The sequence below is a fragment of the Copidosoma floridanum genome, unplaced genomic scaffold (genome assembly GCF_036245765.1).
Source record: "Copidosoma floridanum isolate Cflo_tuat_1 unplaced genomic scaffold, Cflo_Japanese_pri ptg000001l, whole genome shotgun sequence".
Taxonomy (NCBI): domain Eukaryota; kingdom Metazoa; phylum Arthropoda; class Insecta; order Hymenoptera; family Encyrtidae; genus Copidosoma; species Copidosoma floridanum.
The window spans coordinates 18,813,132-18,831,174 of NW_028321878.1; the positions used below are offsets into that span (position 1 = coordinate 18,813,132).

General features: G+C 39.5%; 2 protein-coding genes across 5 annotated transcripts in view; one reads left to right on the top strand and one right to left on the bottom strand.

The window, feature by feature from the left end:
* Positions 1–781: 781 nt before the first annotated feature.
* On the top strand, positions 782–3,579 carry Sf3b2 (splicing factor 3B subunit 2). Of its 3 annotated transcripts, none has more exons than XM_089592941.1 (4): positions 782–1,338; positions 1,390–2,675; positions 2,770–3,245; positions 3,336–3,579. In XM_089592941.1, the coding sequence occupies exons 1-4, from the start codon at positions 1,265–1,267 to the stop codon at positions 3,402–3,404; spliced, it is 1,905 nt and encodes a 634-aa protein (XP_089449067.1). In that variant the 5' UTR covers positions 782–1,264; the 3' UTR covers positions 3,405–3,579. The 3 variants fall into 3 exon arrangements, with proteins under 3 accessions (XP_089449067.1, XP_023244910.1, XP_014219930.2); XM_023389142.2 differs by having other exon boundaries at positions 783–1,124; positions 1,213–2,675; XM_014364444.3 differs by having other exon boundaries at positions 784–2,675.
* Positions 3,580–4,344: 765 nt separating this feature from the next.
* The window catches only part of MTA1-like (metastasis associated 1-like), a 61,587-nt gene continuing 47,888 nt past the window's right edge, over positions 4,345–18,043 (bottom strand). For both annotated transcript variants that reach the window (XM_089592932.1, XM_089592928.1), the window contains 8 exons: positions 15,060–15,422; positions 10,943–11,214; positions 10,679–10,867; positions 8,070–8,763; positions 7,596–7,976; positions 7,346–7,492; positions 6,031–6,349; positions 4,345–5,681 (listed from right to left, as the gene is read on the bottom strand). In XM_089592932.1, the coding sequence (XP_089449058.1) occupies positions 5,531–5,681; positions 6,031–6,349; positions 7,346–7,492; positions 7,596–7,976; positions 8,070–8,763; positions 10,679–10,867; positions 10,943–11,214; positions 15,060–15,422 (2,516 nt within the window). In that variant the 3' untranslated portion in view covers positions 4,345–5,530. The remainder of the gene's footprint in view (positions 5,682–6,030; positions 6,350–7,345; positions 7,493–7,595; positions 7,977–8,069; positions 8,764–10,678; positions 10,868–10,942; positions 11,215–15,059; positions 15,423–18,043) is intronic.

Below are 18,043 nucleotides of genomic sequence, written 5' to 3' on the forward strand. Positions count from 1 at the left end.
CATACGTGGAGTAACATGCTTCGAATTTACAGTTTAGTTATGGGTTTACAGAGTGCGGGTTTCTTAAATCGTATTTGAAAGGAGCTTTGTTTATATGCTAATTGTTCGGTGGTGATTTTTACAAACTGTCAATCAGATTCTGTGCTCAGATGTGCACAGTTGACTTTTTAATGATAAATGGATGATCCTAATAGTTACCCGTTTACTAAAATTTGTGTATGTACTTTCAAAATTAATAAACACTAAAAATATTTGCTGAAAGATCCGAAAACAGGTTACTACGCTTTGTTTTGATTATGCTTTTTGGGCAACGCAAGTAGTTGCATTGCCTATTTTGAGGAAAGCAAGCAGCTTGCCTATAGATGGCGGATAGGAGCTTCCGTAGTTTATATACGGAACGCATGATGCGTTACGCATCCGTACAGGACCACTAGAACGAACCAAAATTAGTGCGCCAGTTTCGGGACATATCTAACAGGGGTCTGATCGGGGCATTCGATATCTCGCTTTAGTAACACAAGCAGTTTTTTCGATAATCCCTATAAAATAACCAAAAATAACGATAATGCGCATGCGTAGTTTAGGGATTATCGAAATAACAATAACTGCTTACTTAAGCCCTTAAGCGAGACGGTTCGAGATTTATCGTCACACCACCAACTTTCCGACGAAAACGTAATAGAAAGTTAACTTTTTGAAATCTCGAAAGCTGTTGCGTATATCGAAGAACTCAATCAGACGGACACAATACCTACATAAGTACAAGCGAGTTTGCTTAGAGTAACTCTGAAATTAGTTGTCTACCAACCATAGAGATATTAGAATTCTAATATCTCTATGCTACCAACAGTTTGTAGCAAAAATTTTTATAACTTGTCTCCAGTGTTTAGTGGTTTGTATAAAAATAAGTTCAACAAACTTAGTTACAAATTACAAATCTCCAAATTTATCTCGCCTCACTTATCGTCACCAATCACTAATATCACCATGCACTGTTGATGTCATCGATTCATCGATGTTCGTGATAATTTGATTGCGTTTATTTTTGTGTTACTGACGTTACTGTTGACCGGTCATCCGAACATCAGAGGAGGGGTGAGGGTACAGGGGAGTAACGGGATCGTGTAAATATACTAGCTATACTACATAATGCAGTCGCACCACTACTGCTGCTAGTACTAAAAACAACGTAACCTCTGACCACTTAATTAGCGAGTGTGCCCTGTTAGGTATTATCATCACATCGTAAGAAAGCGCAAGAGAAATGGAGGATCTACTGCTGCCTCCTGGCATGGAGCATCATTCATTCGTCCATCAGTTGAACAACGGGCACAACTCGTACTCCCAGCAGCAATTCTCTGATGACGATGATGGCGACGATGACGACAGCGAGTACCCAAAGTCTGTCAACAGGTCGGATAAAAATTCTAGGCCGAAGAAGAAGAAAAAGAAGAAGAAGAAGAAAAGACAGCAACAACCCGATGCAGCCCAGGAAAGAAAAAAAAAGAACGATGCCCTGGCGGCGGCCTCGGCCGACCGCGGGCCCGAGATCGAGTACGTCCAGGAGATTCCGACCGTCAACGAGCTTGAGCCCATGTACCGGCAGTTCGCCAAGGTTTTTGAGGCCTTCAAGATCGTTGAGCCCGAGAAGCCCATCGACGGTGAGGCCATCAGTCAGTACCCTCCCAACTCCGGTGCTGCTGCAGCAGCAGCTGCTGCAGCCGTAGCCATGAAGCTCGGTGCCCTCAGCGACGAGTACGAGGAAGACGCCCAGCAGCAGCTCCAATTGCAGCAGCAGCAAGCCGGTGGAGACGGAGATTCCCAGAAGCTCTCCAAACGCAAGCTCAAGAAGCTCACGAGGCTGAGCGTGGCCGAGCTCAAGCAGCTCGTCGCCCGACCCGACGTCGTCGAGATGCACGACGTTACGGCCCGTGATCCCAAGCTTCTAGTACAGCTCAAAGCCCACCGGAACACAGTGCCCGTGCCCAGGCACTGGTGCTTCAAGCGCAAGTACCTCCAGGGCAAGCGAGGTATCGAGAAGCCGCCCTTCGACTTGCCGGCTTTCATCAAGCGCACTGGCATCACCGAGATGCGCGCCAGTCTCCAGGAGAAGGATGAGTCCAAGACCCTCAAGGCCAAGATGAGGGAACGAGCTAGGCCCAAGCTCGGCAAGATCGACATCGATTACCAGAAGCTTCACGATGCGTTCTTCAAGTGGCAGACTAAGCCACGAATGTCCATTCACGGGGATCTCTACTACGAGGGCAAGGAGTTTGAGACGCGTCTCAAGGAGAAGAAGCCTGGTGAACTGACGGATGAACTGCGCACTGCCCTAGGCATGCCGATTGGCCCGAATTGTCAGAAGGTGCCTCCCCCGTGGCTCATTGCCATGCAGCGTTACGGGCCACCCCCGAGCTACCCCAACTTGAAGATCCCAGGGCTCAACGCGCCCATACCTGAGGGTTGTGCTTTTGGTTATCATGCTGGTGGCTGGGGTAAGCCACCTGTGGACGAGACTGGTCGGCCCTTGTACGGCGATGTCTTTGGCATGTCCAGAGCCCCTGGTGAAGACAACATGGATGAAGACATTGATAGAGGAATGTGGGGAGAACCAGAGTCTGAGTCATCGGGAGAAGAGGAGGAAGAAGAGGAAGACGAGGACAAAGCCGAAGAAGGTAACAATTATAATTGTCGTCGTTGTGTTTTAGTGATTTTCTTTTTCCAAGCTTCGAATGATCATAATAATCTCGGAAATATTTTGTTTTTCAGGGAAAGAAGATGCAACTGGATTGGTTACACCTGGAGCAGAGGGTCTTATTACTCCGAGTGGTATCACTTCTATACCTGCTGGTCTGGAAACGCCAGAAACAATTGAGTTGAGAAAGAAAAAGATTGAAAGTGAGATGGAAGGCGGCGATACTCCGGCTTTGTACACAGTGCTGCAAGAGCGCAGAACCGAGGGATTGGGCTCTAGTATGATGGGTAGCACTCATGTGTACGATATGACAGGCGCAGGAGGTCAAGCACCGCCAGTGGTCATTGCTGCTCGGCGAGGTACCGTATCAACCTCTGAAGTTAGGGCGACAGAAAGGGAAGGAGCTGTCGAGTTGGCTCTTGATCCGAGTGAATTGGATTTGGACTCAGAAGCGATGGCAACCCGCTACGAGGAAACTATGCGCAACAGGCAGGCTTTGCGACGAGAAGATCTGTCTGATATGTTGCAGGATCATGTACAGCGACAAAAGGTAATACATTATTTTTTTAATTGTGTATACCACAGTATATGTTAGTTTTTAACGCTTTGCTAATTTTGTATTTTTTTATTTACTTTTCAGAGCAAAAGAAAACGTCAACAGAACCAGGATAGTAAATCATCCAAAAAATATAAAGAGTTTAAATTTTAAACATTTTTATTTTCTAATATTTGTATATATTTGATGATAACTAGATTTAAGACTACAATAAAATATACAAATTACAATCGCGTATTCTGTGTATAACCATTGACCTTATGTGGCATAGTTACAAAAAATAACTTAATTCCATCAAAATTATTTTCTGTTCGATACTGATGTATTTTTTTTTGTATAAATGATTTCGTACTTGAATCGAGTCTTTCTACAATATTGAGTAAGAAACTTTTTTTCAGTTATCAGCAAAACAGTTCAAAAATATTGTATCTCACTATAACTTTTTGAATAAAATTAATATACAATTTAAAAAAATTCTCTCTGAAAAATTCTTTTGCACTCAATTTCGAATTATAACCTTTTTTGTTTCCTTAGGTAATAGAAATCTTGTTTTCGTTTTTTAGTTTAGATTACAGTGAAATAAAAGTTCAAACTGAAATGTTGGGTAAAAATTTATTTAATTACAAATTTTCCATTTCATCATTCTAAGGTGAAACAATTCGTCGAAAAGTTTTTACATCGTAAATTAAAAGTATTCCTAAGTATGCGGATGGATGTTAAGGAAATAGTGAAGGAATAATCACAATCGTCATTCCCATTTATATTTAGTTTATTTATTAATTGTTGCGACGGAAGTCATCAAACTTGAAAATTTAATAAAAATATTCACAATGAGCATTCTGTCTTGTTCTCTCGCGCTCAATCCTCGCTTAACCGCAGTCGCGCGCATTTTTATTAAATACGGATCAGCGAGCTTGACAATACAATTCATTCAAAAATCGTTATTTTTAATTTCATTGATTCTCCTTTTTATACGTTTCACTTGGAGATACAACTCGCAATGTCATTTTGTTCCGAGTAGTCATTTCTAGCGTTCACTATACGGACGTTTCGACATCGCCAAAGTTCGTGCTACTTCGATTTCATTTAATCCTTGTTTTTTTTTTTTTTTTTTTTTTGTTTTTTAATCATTACTATGTATGCATGTATGTATATCGCTTTGTACAGAACCTGACTCTTACTCAAAACAGTTACAGGAGTAACCGGTGCACATCCGCGGTTATAAAAAAACATTTTTACATTTGAGGTATATTTTTTCTCTCGCATTAAACAAAAAAAATAATCATTATAACCGCCTGTTGGACAATTTTTATAAATACTTAAACAAAACACTACACTAAGACGATTTGCTCACTATATTTAGTAAACAAACTTTTACGCATGTGCACATGCGTAAATTAATTCATTTAGATTTTATCACACACACAGCGAAGAAAAATTAAATTTTTACAAATCAATGAGAGTCACTTGAAAATTGTATACTTAATAGTAATAATGATGACGTATAAAATAATGAATAAAATTGAGAAGTAGAAATCGAGTTGATGAAAAAAACAATCAAGCTGCTCCTGTGCCAACGATTTCGAGTAGATCAGCCGGGCCCTGCTGCTGTTATTATTATTACACTTAAAAAAAATTTTTTTTTTACGTATGTATGCGTGCCCGAGGCTGAGTTTTTGTATGCTTGTGTGCCGTGTATCGCTTGGATGCATATTTACATTTAATTAATAATAATTATTATTAATAATAACAACAATGTTTAATTGATACAAATAGAAAATCATGATTCACCACGAATGACTCAATTTATCGTTTTTTTTTTTTTTTTTTTTTTTTTTTTTTTTTTTTCCTTCTTTTTTCCAACTTATTTCTCACACTCACATTTGCGTAAAATTTAGGGCTCAACATTTATAGTCTTGAAAAATTCAAATGCTTGCATTGTAGTTAAAAAAGAAATTTTCACTTCAGTTTCGTCAATTCGGCACCCGCTCACTCACTCTTTTTCTTTTTTCTTCCTACGAAAAGATGCATTTTTTTAAATCTTCCGTTGCAGTCTTTCTCTGTTTGATCTTCACCGTGTCATACATGATAAGAATTCAGATCCCACATCGATGGGCGGATCTTGGTCTGGGATACCTACTGGATATCTTTAGCTTTCGTTTTACATAGTACGTTTATACTATATACTGGCTAGTACTCCTCCTCCTCTCTGGCCTATTTGTGTACATACTGTCGCGCAGCGAAGATTTCCAGATCTTGAGTGTTGCGCGTCAACGCGTTCAGTCCAGAATGACAACCATGTCCTCGGCTCGTTGCGCCACGGCCGCTGCCGCTGCTGCGGCTGCCACTCGTGGAGGTATGCTAAGTCTGCGCCAAGGTTTGCGCGCCGCTCTGCGTAGGTCTAGACTTGGCATAGTTTTCCTCATCCTCCTAAAATCAAACGTTCAATAAGTATTTCTTTATTTTGTTCAAGTCTAAGTCTCAACCGATAATATTATCAACGGCCACTCCAACAAAATGAAAATACTACTAATTTAACGGGTTGCTTTGATACCACAAAATACAGTTGAACGTCATCGTTTTCAAAACTTCTTCGATTACATACATATTTTTCATTTTAATTATAAAAAAGCAATGCTACTCCATGAATAATAAAAACAGTTTAATGGTTGATTACTCGAAAAAACGGTGAGAAACGCTATTAAGTTCTGATGTGATTCTTGATGTTCAGTTTAAGTTGTTCGAGTGCAAAGGAGATGTCATTGTTTTGTTTACATACTTGATGTGCTCTGTGGAGCGGAAGTACACGTCGTCGGGTGCGTCCATCCACGACATCAGTTGTTTGCGCGCGTTGCTCCTGGACATGGGGCCCTGGGCGGACAACGCGTGAGGCAGAGATGCGCGCCCGTTGAGAGGGGCGACGTGGGGCGGAAGCACGGAGGCCGCGACTGCCGCTGCGGCGACTGCTGGACTGGCCACCGAAGCCACGTGATCCAGACCAGGAGTGCGAGCGTTCCCATGTAGAGTAGCTGACTGGGCTCCGTGCTGGGCTCGTTTTAACGGCGGCTGGCCGCTAGCTATCGCATTTAGTCCAACACCTAGAACGACAAGATAAATACTTGGTGACATGGTTGAGGATAATTTTAATCATAAAATAATGTATCTTCATGTCAATTGTTCTGATGTGAGAGAAATTTTTATTCAGCCATAATATACAGGTACGAATACCGACAGGTTCAAGACTACTCTTGGAGATTTCTGTTTCAACTTATTCTTCCGGTAAATACCATGACCTTATTTCGACGTAGATATATTTTTTTTCTTCTATTTATTTTCTCATTTGACATTGATAAATTACCATTTCTCCGTGATTTCACTTTTATAATGACATCACAACTATCAGACCCCACTATTTTATGTTACAAAAAAGAACTTAAAAATTAGATTTTTCAACATTGAACATCATCCCACTATTTTCAGTTTTTTTATTTATTTATACATATATATATGCAAAGAATTTCCGCTATTTTCAGAAAAGATCTAACATGAAATTTTGCTAATAGACATTATTTGTTAATCATGCTAATAGAAAAGTAAAACAAAGTTAAGAACGATAGAGTGAGTCAACACGAGAAAAATGTAAATAGTACATTACTGATAGTGGAAAGAAAAGTAATAACTGAGCCAGATCACAATTTGACAGATAAGCATGCGATCTAAAGAACTTTGTGTTATCTCTCCTGGGTTACACATGATTTTTCGTGTCTGCACCGGAGAAAAAAAATGACTTTATCGCCACTTTACTCCTGCAGGAACGAAAAAGTAGTGTAACTAAAAAAACTTCCAAGACTCCAGAAAGGCAAGTATTAATTGTTTAGGTTAGCCATACAGAGAAGCTATTTAAATCACTTAAATAAAACAGGGCATAAAAGTTATGAAACCTAAAAGTTCATAAAGAACATGATCAGGTCTCATCGAGGTGTAAGCATGCAAAAACTAGCACAACAGCCACAAAGGAGAGCATGCATGGACAGCAAAAGAAGTGAGGGTGGTCGAAATTCAATCGAACTCGATAAGTATGACACGAGACTGACCATCAGCACCGTTAACTTCGTCAAACAGTGGCCTTGTGCGCTTCAATAGATTTTGTTGCGGCTGCAACGTAGGCTGGACAGGTGGAGTTGCAGGAAGTCTCTCGACATCCGACTTGTTGGGAACTCGCTCGTACAACAAACTGCCATCTACAAATAAATAAATAAATATATAAAAAAAAAAAAAAAAAATATGGAGCATTAAATAAACGTAATAAGCGATAAGTAGGACGTAAAAAAACAAGACAATCACCTGGAGCCTTGGGTGGCCGGGGAAAAGACACGCGATCCGGTTGTTTGCGCATGGCTGGCGCGGTGAGCAGGAGCCAGTCCCAATCACCGGGCTGGCGGGGCTGGGATAGATTGCCAAGACGAGTGGCGATATCGGTGACGCGAGGCCGAGGCCTGGGGCGTGAGGCCCGCGACAAAATGCGCAGCTCTGCTTGTGACTTGGACGACAACTGAGGCGAGTTGATGAGCATTCGAAGTGGCGCGACGTTCATCAGCTGATGGGGAGCGCGTGCCGCGTGTCGAGTACGCAGCTGGGCAGCGCACAAGCGCCTAGCTGCTCTGGCTATCGTCGAAGTACGCAAGTAAAAGGCTGAGCGCGTCTTCATCACGGGTCTTGGCGAACCTGCAACAAAAAAATCACGATTGAATCTTCAAACTCGACCACTAACATCGTCATCACCTCTCCGTAAGGTAGGTCTATCTTGAATTAGCTTACCCAAACCAACGCCAACTCCTACTCCAGCTGCGGCACCGGCTGGACCGGTATTGCTTCGGACTTCGAGCCCATGAGTGCCGACGTAATGACGAGTCAGGTGCGCCTTGAGTTTAAAGTCCTTGCCACAGGAGGCAACGTTGCAGCGGTACGGTTTATGGGACCCACTAGCTCCTTTGCTCTCCTCATCGGAGCCGGCGCTGTTGCGCTTGCGATCGGCGTCGACCTCGTCGATTCGCGAGGGCACCTTCAAGCCACCGTACTTTTTCCAATAATTCCAGCAACTTTGGCAGAGCCGGCACTGCGCGTTGAGCGGGCCCCAAGGGTACCACTGGGGACTTTGCATCGTTTGGCAACTTTCGCAGGGCTTGCCGATCGTCGAGGCCATGAGCATGGCAGCAGCCTCAGCGCCGTTGCTGCTGCCGTTGAGTATGCTAACGGCCGCGCCGGCCTTGGCACCGTTGCTCGCGTTGTTGGGCGTCCCGAGGGGGATAATGCTTGCCTGGCCGGCGATGAGACCCACAGGTGCTGCTCCCGGCCCCGCTGGGCCCGCATTTTTACTATAGTTTGGTATGTAAACCTGCTTGAGCTTGCTCTCAGCTTCAACGGCTTTGACACGTTTTTGTTGCACGTAGCGGTCGGTCGTCTTCCACATGTAGTAGTACTCGATCACGTTCTTCAGGGACTTCCATGGCAACTGAAAATGCACAAAAGTATTAGTGCGTGATAATTAGCTGGCGGTAAAGATGATGAGTAAAAAGTAAAGTATAGAGGCTTTGATTAGTCTAACTGTTGGATTATTTCAGTTACTGCAAGTCAAGGAGAAGCCATAAGATATTACTCATTAGATACTTAAAAACTTTTTAATTAAAGTATCTAGTTGATAACTTTAGGGTAGTTAGTGCAAAAATCAATTTAAATATTAAACGAATTTAACTATCATGGTTGAGAACAACTGTGGGTGCTGAACGACACTTTAAACGGTCATCTTCATTATACAACGATTTATAAGAGTTAACTAGCATTAAGATTAACTTTTTTTGTTTTTTTCTGTACTATTGATTGTAAAAAGTAAAAAAAAATATTCTTTAGCTTTTGTTCGATGGTTCAGTACTAAGTTGAGCACTTTTCTGCGATGGATTGTAAATACATTTCAAAGAGGAGTAATAGGAAATGGTTGAGTAGTTTTGTGAATATAATTTGTCCTTTTAACGTCCTTTAAAGAGGATGTGGAGGCTACCTGTTTTAGCTCAATCTATTTTGTGACAACGGTACTTTAATCTAACCAACATTAAACATCAGTTAACTTTCTGAAATCCTAGAAATGGATGTATTACATACATACATAGAATTTCTGATGAATTCATTAATTTTAAGCATCATAGAGTATGTACCAATTAGTAATTCCTCTACTGCATCAATAATTTGTAATAATAATTTTTATTTTTATTTTGTCACTACCAACTGTTAAGTGGTACTACTGACACCATCAAGTTGTCTTGACATTTTAAAAAAACAGTATTTTTTTTATAATCACGTGGAATATTCTAGTACTTCACTACTGCAGGACGAAAAGATACTTTTTCATCCCCTCAGGCGTTCACATTGGGAAAAAGAAAAATAATGTTCGCCACACAAGCGCCATACAACAGTTCCTCTCGAGCCTATATGCAGCCTCGACAGCGATGGCGCTCAATGCTCATGTGACGAAAACCACAGGTACCATATTTCTCGTTCGTTCAAATTCAATGGGCGCGTTAGGAAATTACTAGATTTGTTCAAACCTTTCTTTGGTTCGGTCCCAGTTCTGCACTATACAGATATACTTTTCCCCCAAACCTACCTATAAGTATGTTTTGAGGGAAAAAGTAAGTATATCTATGTAAGTATGAACCAAACCGAACAAAAGGAGGAGGAGGGGGGGGGTTAAATCGTTTGTTCCAAAATAGCAAAGAAATTTTTTTTGGTTATGGATCGGGTTCTCTGTCACTTCCAACTTATCAAATTTTTGGAATGGAAGGTAATTTTCGAACGCGTCCCAAGTTAAATTTACTTGGTCACCCGAACAAATCCCTAAACTTTGCAGTAAAATGTTTCAATTAATTAATATATTCATAACGTTGACCATTCAAAGTTAATAATAATCCATTTACTATTGTATTTGAGTGACATTTATCTTGTGAATTAATTAGATTGTGTAATACCAGGTTAATAAAATAAAGATTAGGAGTAAGTATTTTATCGTTTACTTTGCCATGTAGTTTTAACACGAGGATGTGTGGTATATGTATGATATGTACGTACGTCAGGTTAAAATTTTCATCCACAATGGTGTGTAGCCCTACTAGTCGCTCAACACTGATACTATACTTTTCATGTCGAATAAGAGTAATATTTTTATATGAATAATTTATAAATACTACATCCATGGATACACATTCAAAACGTCGTTTTTTCATTTATGCAATGTATCAATCAACTCTAAGCAAAAATCAATCTGGTTCAAGGTGCACCAGCATGTATAATGATGTAAAATACGTTTTGAAAATGCATCCATACCACACATGCAAAAGTTAGAAGAAAACAAAAAAAAGGCAATAACATCGACTTACAAAATCATGACGAATGTCTGAAAAGTCTTTTCCATATTTTTCGAGGGCCTCTTCGAAGAGATTCGCTTCGGAGGCACTCCACTCCTCCATCTCGTCCCTGCAGAGGACTGGCCCGGAGCCGGGCACCAGAGAGGACATTGCCTTTTCCAGGTCGTAGTCGTGCTTGTGCAAAGTGTCCATGGCGTGAAACTAGAAAGCGACAACGTTTGGTGTGAAACGGGAAACTAAAAGGGAAGAGAAAAATTCGGTCGACTTGAAGCCTACCAGAGTGACGTCCCTGGATGCCGCGGCAGCCGACATGTGGAGCGAGGGCTGCTTAACCGAGGACGAGCAGTCGAGGGCCCGGGCGAAGGTGCCGACCGAGCGACTGATGACGAGGAACTGGTCGATCTGCCGATCCGTGAGCTTGTGCTGGGGCTTCCAGACGAGCTGCTCGAGCTCCTCGAGTCGCCGAGGATCGCTGTCGCGCTCCGCAGGCGTCAGGGGCACGGGCGCTATGTTGTCCGCTTGGTACTTGGTGCCCACTCGTATCTCGCCTGTAATGTCATTTTTATCACTCGATGTGCGTCTACGACGACGCACCATTTCGTTTATCGTACTGCACCAAGAGAAAAAAAAAACAAAAAAAACTACAACACGGCCTCAGTTCTAATTGATAGCGAAAACTTTTTGACTCCACGCAGTTGTTTGAATGCCGATAGCCCCGCACTGTTACTTTTGAATTAAAGTAGCCGCACTGTAGGTGTAAATGTATGTTATCCAAGTTTTTGAAGCTCTAGTATGCGTGCAGGTAGACTTGGAGTGGTACCCACGGCTGTCTCCAGCTTAATGGCGCACTTGAGCTCAAAAACTGTGGGCCCGAGATGAAGTACACAAATATTCAGCTACGCAGCGCGCGTCAAGATGGACTTTGCACTTTGAGTACTTAATTGGGACTGTAACTGGTGAAACTACTCGTTGAGATTCGGGGGTGCGCGGAGACGATCTCGAGACCGCTCGTGATTGGTCGGCCGCCGATCGAGACTCATGGGTCATGTTGGGGGCTCGAGTTACTCATACACTTGTGTATACATATGTATATGTGTTTGTGGCTTCCCGGACAAACCGATTCCCTCCATTTTTTCCAAAATTGAGTTAGGACTGAAAAGCATATCTTTTTTTTAGTGTACTTTTGACCAAACAAAATTTTGAAATAATTCGAGTTACCGATTTCCTATAATCGGCACAAGACCTAAGCGATTAACGGCCATTTTCTGGGTCTAACCGATTAGGTAACTCTTGTCCCGACCCAATCGAATAAGTGATGTAAGAAAATCGTCGCTGCATCGAAAATTGATGATTTTAAGATGCGGAAATCATGAAAGAATATTGCATTTAGTAATTTTCACCGCAAGTATGTGGCTTTTACAATTAATTACTCAAATTTCTCGTATATAATGCGAACGTACGGTATATGAGTCTCGTGTTACACTTACAACTATTATAAGAGAGTAACATCAAATTTTTACTGCAGTATATTACAAGGATAAGAATAATTCATTATTGGATTTCAATAGAGCAACAGCCACATATTTACAAAATTTTACTGTAGGGGTAAATGGGCGCTGATGTCAGAGTTATGCCGTAGAAAAGCCTACTCCTCTCGCAGGTGCCAAAATTCATCACCTAACGTGAATTTACTTTAAATATGGGCGCTCCACATTAGTTAAAATCCCTGCAATTGCAGTCCAAGCCGTGTTTCCGACGAATAGTAACCAGATTCAAAATTTTCAATGTCATTTTACTATACTTCAAAGTACTACAGTGACATGTTTAAGTAATAAAAATGTACTACTCTGTAACAGCTAATTAGTAAGCAGGTATGGCATATATCCTGGTGGTTAAATACAATCTTTTGTTGAATATTCGTAAATTTGAATAATCGAACCAGTTCTGTGTTTCTGGCCTAACCGAATAACTCCAAAAGCAACTCGTAATCGAATTATCGAAAACTTTTCCCCTGCAGGTGGCGTTGTTTCAAATTGCTGCACGAAGCAAATAACTAAACAGCTAATCAGATGAAGAACAGGATTCGGTACCAAAAGTTAACATTGTTGATGGAATATAGATGTTGTATATTGTTTTGTCTACGTTTTGTACCATCTTTATCTTTTCAAAAAGTTGTCTCGTCGTTAAATTTATTGAAACGGCGCGGTAGTGAATTAAGTTTGACCATCAGCTTAACAAATACAATTTTTTGACGCAGGCTAATCTGCAGTCTTTTCTTACAAGAGTCGGATCCAAGGAAATTTTCTCGAACGCGTTCCTTGTAATTCGCGATTCTTTTCCGCAGATGTGTGATCACGGCTTGTAACGGAAAAGCAAAGGGATTCCCCAGTGTTGGAGTACTTGCACTTTCCATAGCACAGGTAGCGTCGTCTCGTGGATTGCAGCACGAACTATAAGGAAAGCGAAACAAATCCACTAATCCACAAAATACGGATAGATATATATATTAACCGAATAAAAACGTTGTTACAGCTCATGAAATACTTTCGCAAAATACTGCACTTTATTGACAATCTGTTAATTTTAGGTCGCAGCTTGACTTCTTTAAACGTTTAAAGCAAAACATTAGCTTGGTAAGGATATTTAGCCTATAATTAGCTTTAATAAGCACTACACACAATTTATACGTGGGTTAGCTGTTGATTGGTTTTACCTCTCTAACATTTCGTGCTTTATACGCTAGTAAAGCACCGCTAACAGTGCCACTTTTGGTGGTTCAATCGCGATTTTTTTTTCATGAATATTAAAAAATTAAAACATTTTTTGTAAATAATAATAATAAACGCGGGTTTGTCGTGATTAAATAAACCGAATTTACTTTTTATTTAGTTGTGATAGTGCATATAATAGTTTCTGCACCACCACTTTTGCACATTTTGGCCGCACGATTTTGGGCTACTTAACTAGCGTGTAATACGGGTAAACTATTCGAAAATCACAGTGATTTTCAAACTCATTACCAGTGATTTTATTATTGTATTAAACGTAAAAAAAATTGTTCTTTCTATTAAACTAAAATGTAATAACATCTTTTTTGGCTCCAACTCCAAAACAAAGCAAAATAAGTTGCGAAATTATATAACCTCCAAATAACAACCCATACAGTAACATAATATTGATGTACAAACTTCGGAAATTCAGAAATGAAGAGAATGACCCTTGTTCGATCGACTTTGATGCTGTAGTTATTACAAAATCAATAATTATAATTATTTGCATTCAACTACTGGCATACTTAAGTCGTCGCGTCTACTTTCATTTGAGCAATGCTTTCGAGTCGAGCAGACGCTACGACCTTGACTCTACTGGTAATAAACTGCCAATTAACATAATTATTAATTTTTAAATAATTACAGCATCAAATTCGAATTAAAAAAGGGCATTCTATTTGTTTTTTTACTTCGCGAGTTTGTACATCAATTATTTTACTATATGGGTCTTTATTTGGAGGTTATACAATTTCGCAACTTATTTTGCTTCTTTTCGCAATCAGGGCCAAAGACGATTTTATTACAGTTCAGTTCAATCGAAAGAGCGAGTTTTTTTTACGTTTATTTCAAAATTAATATCGCCATTGACAATTAGTTTGTAAAAAAAAGTTATTTTACCCATACGAGGATATACTTATAAGTATATGCAGCCATACAAGTCTGTTCACTTGTGAGTTTATTTACACGCAGTTGGTAACGGTAAGATGGGCACCATATCGCACGTTTATGCATTACCATCGGAGCAAAAATTTTATCAAGCTGCTTACAATATAAAGCCGCGCCTGATTGCCTTCGAACCACCACCTGCACGGGGCAAACGTATTGGCTAGATGGCACAATTCACGATGGTAAAAATATGGTCTATAGATCTAAGAATATGTATACGTATACATGCACTTATATGTTTATATATACACGAATACGCAGCGATATCGTGGAATTAAAAATAATTTTACATCTATTACTTATGCCAGAGTTATTAAAATGTATACTTATTGAAGGTAATTAAAATATTTTTTGATTCACGTGACCCTTTTGAGGTCGGTAACTTTTTATTCGGATATAAATATATTGCCGTGCTTGCACCGTAAACTAGTAACATTCCGTCGTCGAGGGATTTAAAAAATTTTTTTATCATTCACATACTGGTTTTCACTCTTCAGAACAGAATCTTCAATAATCATAAGTATCTGCTCAGTAGTATTGTACATGTACTTAGTACCGTGAAAATTGGGTTGCAAAAAGATTCAAGTCCCTATGTTGAGAAATGCCACTAGTTTACAGTGCTTACATCAAAATTTTTTTTCCTTTTGATTCGTATGAGTACTCTTAATCACACTCACCTTTATCAGCGAGCAGAGTTCGCTGGGTGGGGTCGAAGACGAGACAGTAAAAGAACGAGTCGTCCTTGTTGAGATAGCTGAGCAACGATTCTGTCTCGTTGAGTAGGGTGACGCAGCACTTGCCTCTGATGTGGGTGGCGGGCATGGTCTCGACTTGCCGGGACAGAAAGAGCTCACGGTGCTTCATCTGGTGGCGTTGCTTCGTCGTCAGCTCGGATACGCCGCCGATCCCGGGCCCGAGGTTTGGAATCGGGCCGCTACCGTTCCCGCCACCAACGGCCCCCGTGCATCCTCCTCCTCCTCCACCACCGCCGCTTATGGCCATGCCCCCACCGCTTAGCACGCTCGTGCCATCCTCCATCCCTGGGGACAAACGAACAATACCTTTGTTTACTTATTTATTTATTTATAGAGGCTTCGCCTCGTAGATGAGCTTGGGTGGTATGGTTTTTTTTTTCTTTTCAGAAATTAGCTTGCACCTCATTTATAAGGCGAGTTTTCTTAGACCACGGTGAGTGTGAAAAAAAAAAGATTAATGTTCGCTAATCACACACTAAATACGTAATTGGAATACGAAAAATGATATAGTCGTTATTTATTGCTTGCCTATTTTTTAAGATAATCTCATTGCTAATATTGTACAACACATTTTATAGTATACCCAAGGCAATTGGTCGTCTCGTGGTGAAAAAATAAAATGGGATCAATCAATATATATTATATGCTCGACTCAGTTTCAGTTGATTGTCAATAATTTTAATTTCTGCCATGTATTTTGATGCCTAGGAAAGAAATTTACACGAGATAAAGTTCAAAAGACATCTTGACGATTAGATAAAAATAATTTAAATACAATATATTAATAAAACATCTTTTGGTAAAAATATCAGCTACAACTTGGCCCAGCATGATCCCAGACCCTTGAAATATGGTCAAAAGCGTACGACTGTATAGTTACTACAATATACACATCGTCAGAAGCGTTCAAGAGTTTATTAAGGTAATTTCCAGTATTATGATCATTTTCTGGAGCTTTTTTCTTTAGTTTTTTGTTATTTACTGTTATAAGCTCAAGTAGTAAAAGTTTTGATTTTGACTTGTGCACTAACTCTGCCATGATATCATTTTTCTTATTTTCAAACGTGATTGGAGAGCTTCGCCCCCTGAGCGCTTCGCGCGCCCACCCCAAATTTTTAATGCAATTCTCTTGCTAGACTTGAGTAAAATGGAATGATCGATCAAGTACAGTAAATTAACAAAAAAAAAATCTTTTTTCCTGGAAACATTTGGATATTCGTATAGATGGAACATTTATGATACAAACATACCTTGTTTTCAGTGATATATATCACACAATATTACAGATAAAACTGAAGATGCAATTATAATGAACTACGTCATGTTTAATGGTTACATTAGAAAATATATTTAAGTCCGGAGATGTAGAAACAAGGTTCTTAATCTTATAACAGAATAACAAACATACGTATAAAACATGGCGTTTAACGCTGATTTAAGGATAGAAGTAGTACAGTCGTTCGCTGATCCAATAAAAGAGCTCAATGCTGAGATCTATCTAGAAGGCATCGTCAAACTTTTTGTCACCTTGATAAAGTTGTTTCTGTTTTAAAACTCAACAGTGCTATTGTCTAGGTAAAAAGCTGGGAAGATTACATAGAAAAAAGTATAGGATTAGATCTAGAGTTGCTAAAAAATCGTTGTGGAATCAGTAAGGTATGCTCCAGCAAGGGATCTACTTATACTGCTGTTTCTATAACGCAGCAAAAGTGTATCTCGTTTATAGGAGATAATATTCAGTATGATCCAACAACTATTGAATACCTAAAAAAAAGAATCAAATAATTCTTTACAACGGTACTTAAGATGTCATGGCGAGTTAAAAGAAGACCTGTTTAATAGTAAATACTTGTGTGAGAGATTAAAGCATCTCACAGGAGATGGACCAAGTATTCATTACTCCATTCATAACAACAGTCGCAAGTGGGAATTTCAACCATTTATGACAATCCACTGTCTAGCATAAATGATGCAGTCTTATTAACACAGTACTACTTCCAAACCACTGCTATTATCTTGGAAAAAAGTATGTACTAAAGAGATAAGCTAAGAGTTGACATTAATCCTACATCTTATTTTATCATAAAAAGACAGGTTCCACAGGTCAAGGTTTTTATACATACGGACGATGAATTTTATTCGATTAAAAATCTAAAGACCGTAGCCAATCAGTTGTGTACTGCATATTGTTTTTGTACAAAATTTAGTAATGGATTTGATGATTTACTTGCTACAGAAGTTACAAAGATTATAAAAGCATTTATTATTTATTGGCCTACTCGGCTATGTGATCAGACGTCGCAGTTAAATTTGTGGTTAATAAATATTTCAAACAAAACTGCAATTTCCGATGGAAAAATTTATTTTGGTAGAGCAAGAAGAGAGCACGTACTTATCGTTTTATCGACTGTAATAGCTCCAAGCAGGTTGAGAAGAATTTTCAAGAGCCAAACTTGAACTCGAAGAATAAAGTTATTATAAAATTCATTGATTCTAAAGTAAATGATCCATTTCTTAAGTCGATTCAAGAATTTCTAGAGGATAGGAAAGTCTTATTCTCGCCAAATAGTTGCTTAATGCAGTGTAGCATAAGGTTATGATGGTAGTGAAATTTTTCATGATGTCTTGTTATGTTTGGTAACTTTAATTTAAGGAGGTTCGGTCGTTTTTGAGGAGATTTATTTACTCGCTGAAAAAAATAAATGCTGTACTTTAATATGCTTGAAGTACATATGAATTTTTTCAATATTTTTTATCAGCCGAATTTTCAAGAAAAAAATTCCCAAAATTGCATGATTTAACATTGCTCTTATGGACGAGAGCAATTATTCAGCCTTTGTTTCACGAATTTCGAGGCTAGAGATTTATTCATGATAAGTAAGAAAAAAGTTTAAATGGATACTCGA

Coding starts and splice junctions, on each gene's coding strand:
- Sf3b2 (XM_023389142.2), top strand. CDS start 1,265: ATGGAGGATCTACTGCTGCCTCCTGGCATGGAGCATCATTCATTCGTC. Junction 2,676..2,769: donor CGAGGACAAAGCCGAAGAAG/GTAACAATTATA, acceptor TTTGTTTTTCAG/GGAAAGAAGATGCAACTGGA. Junction 3,246..3,335: donor ATCATGTACAGCGACAAAAG/GTAATACATTAT, acceptor TTTACTTTTCAG/AGCAAAAGAAAACGTCAACA.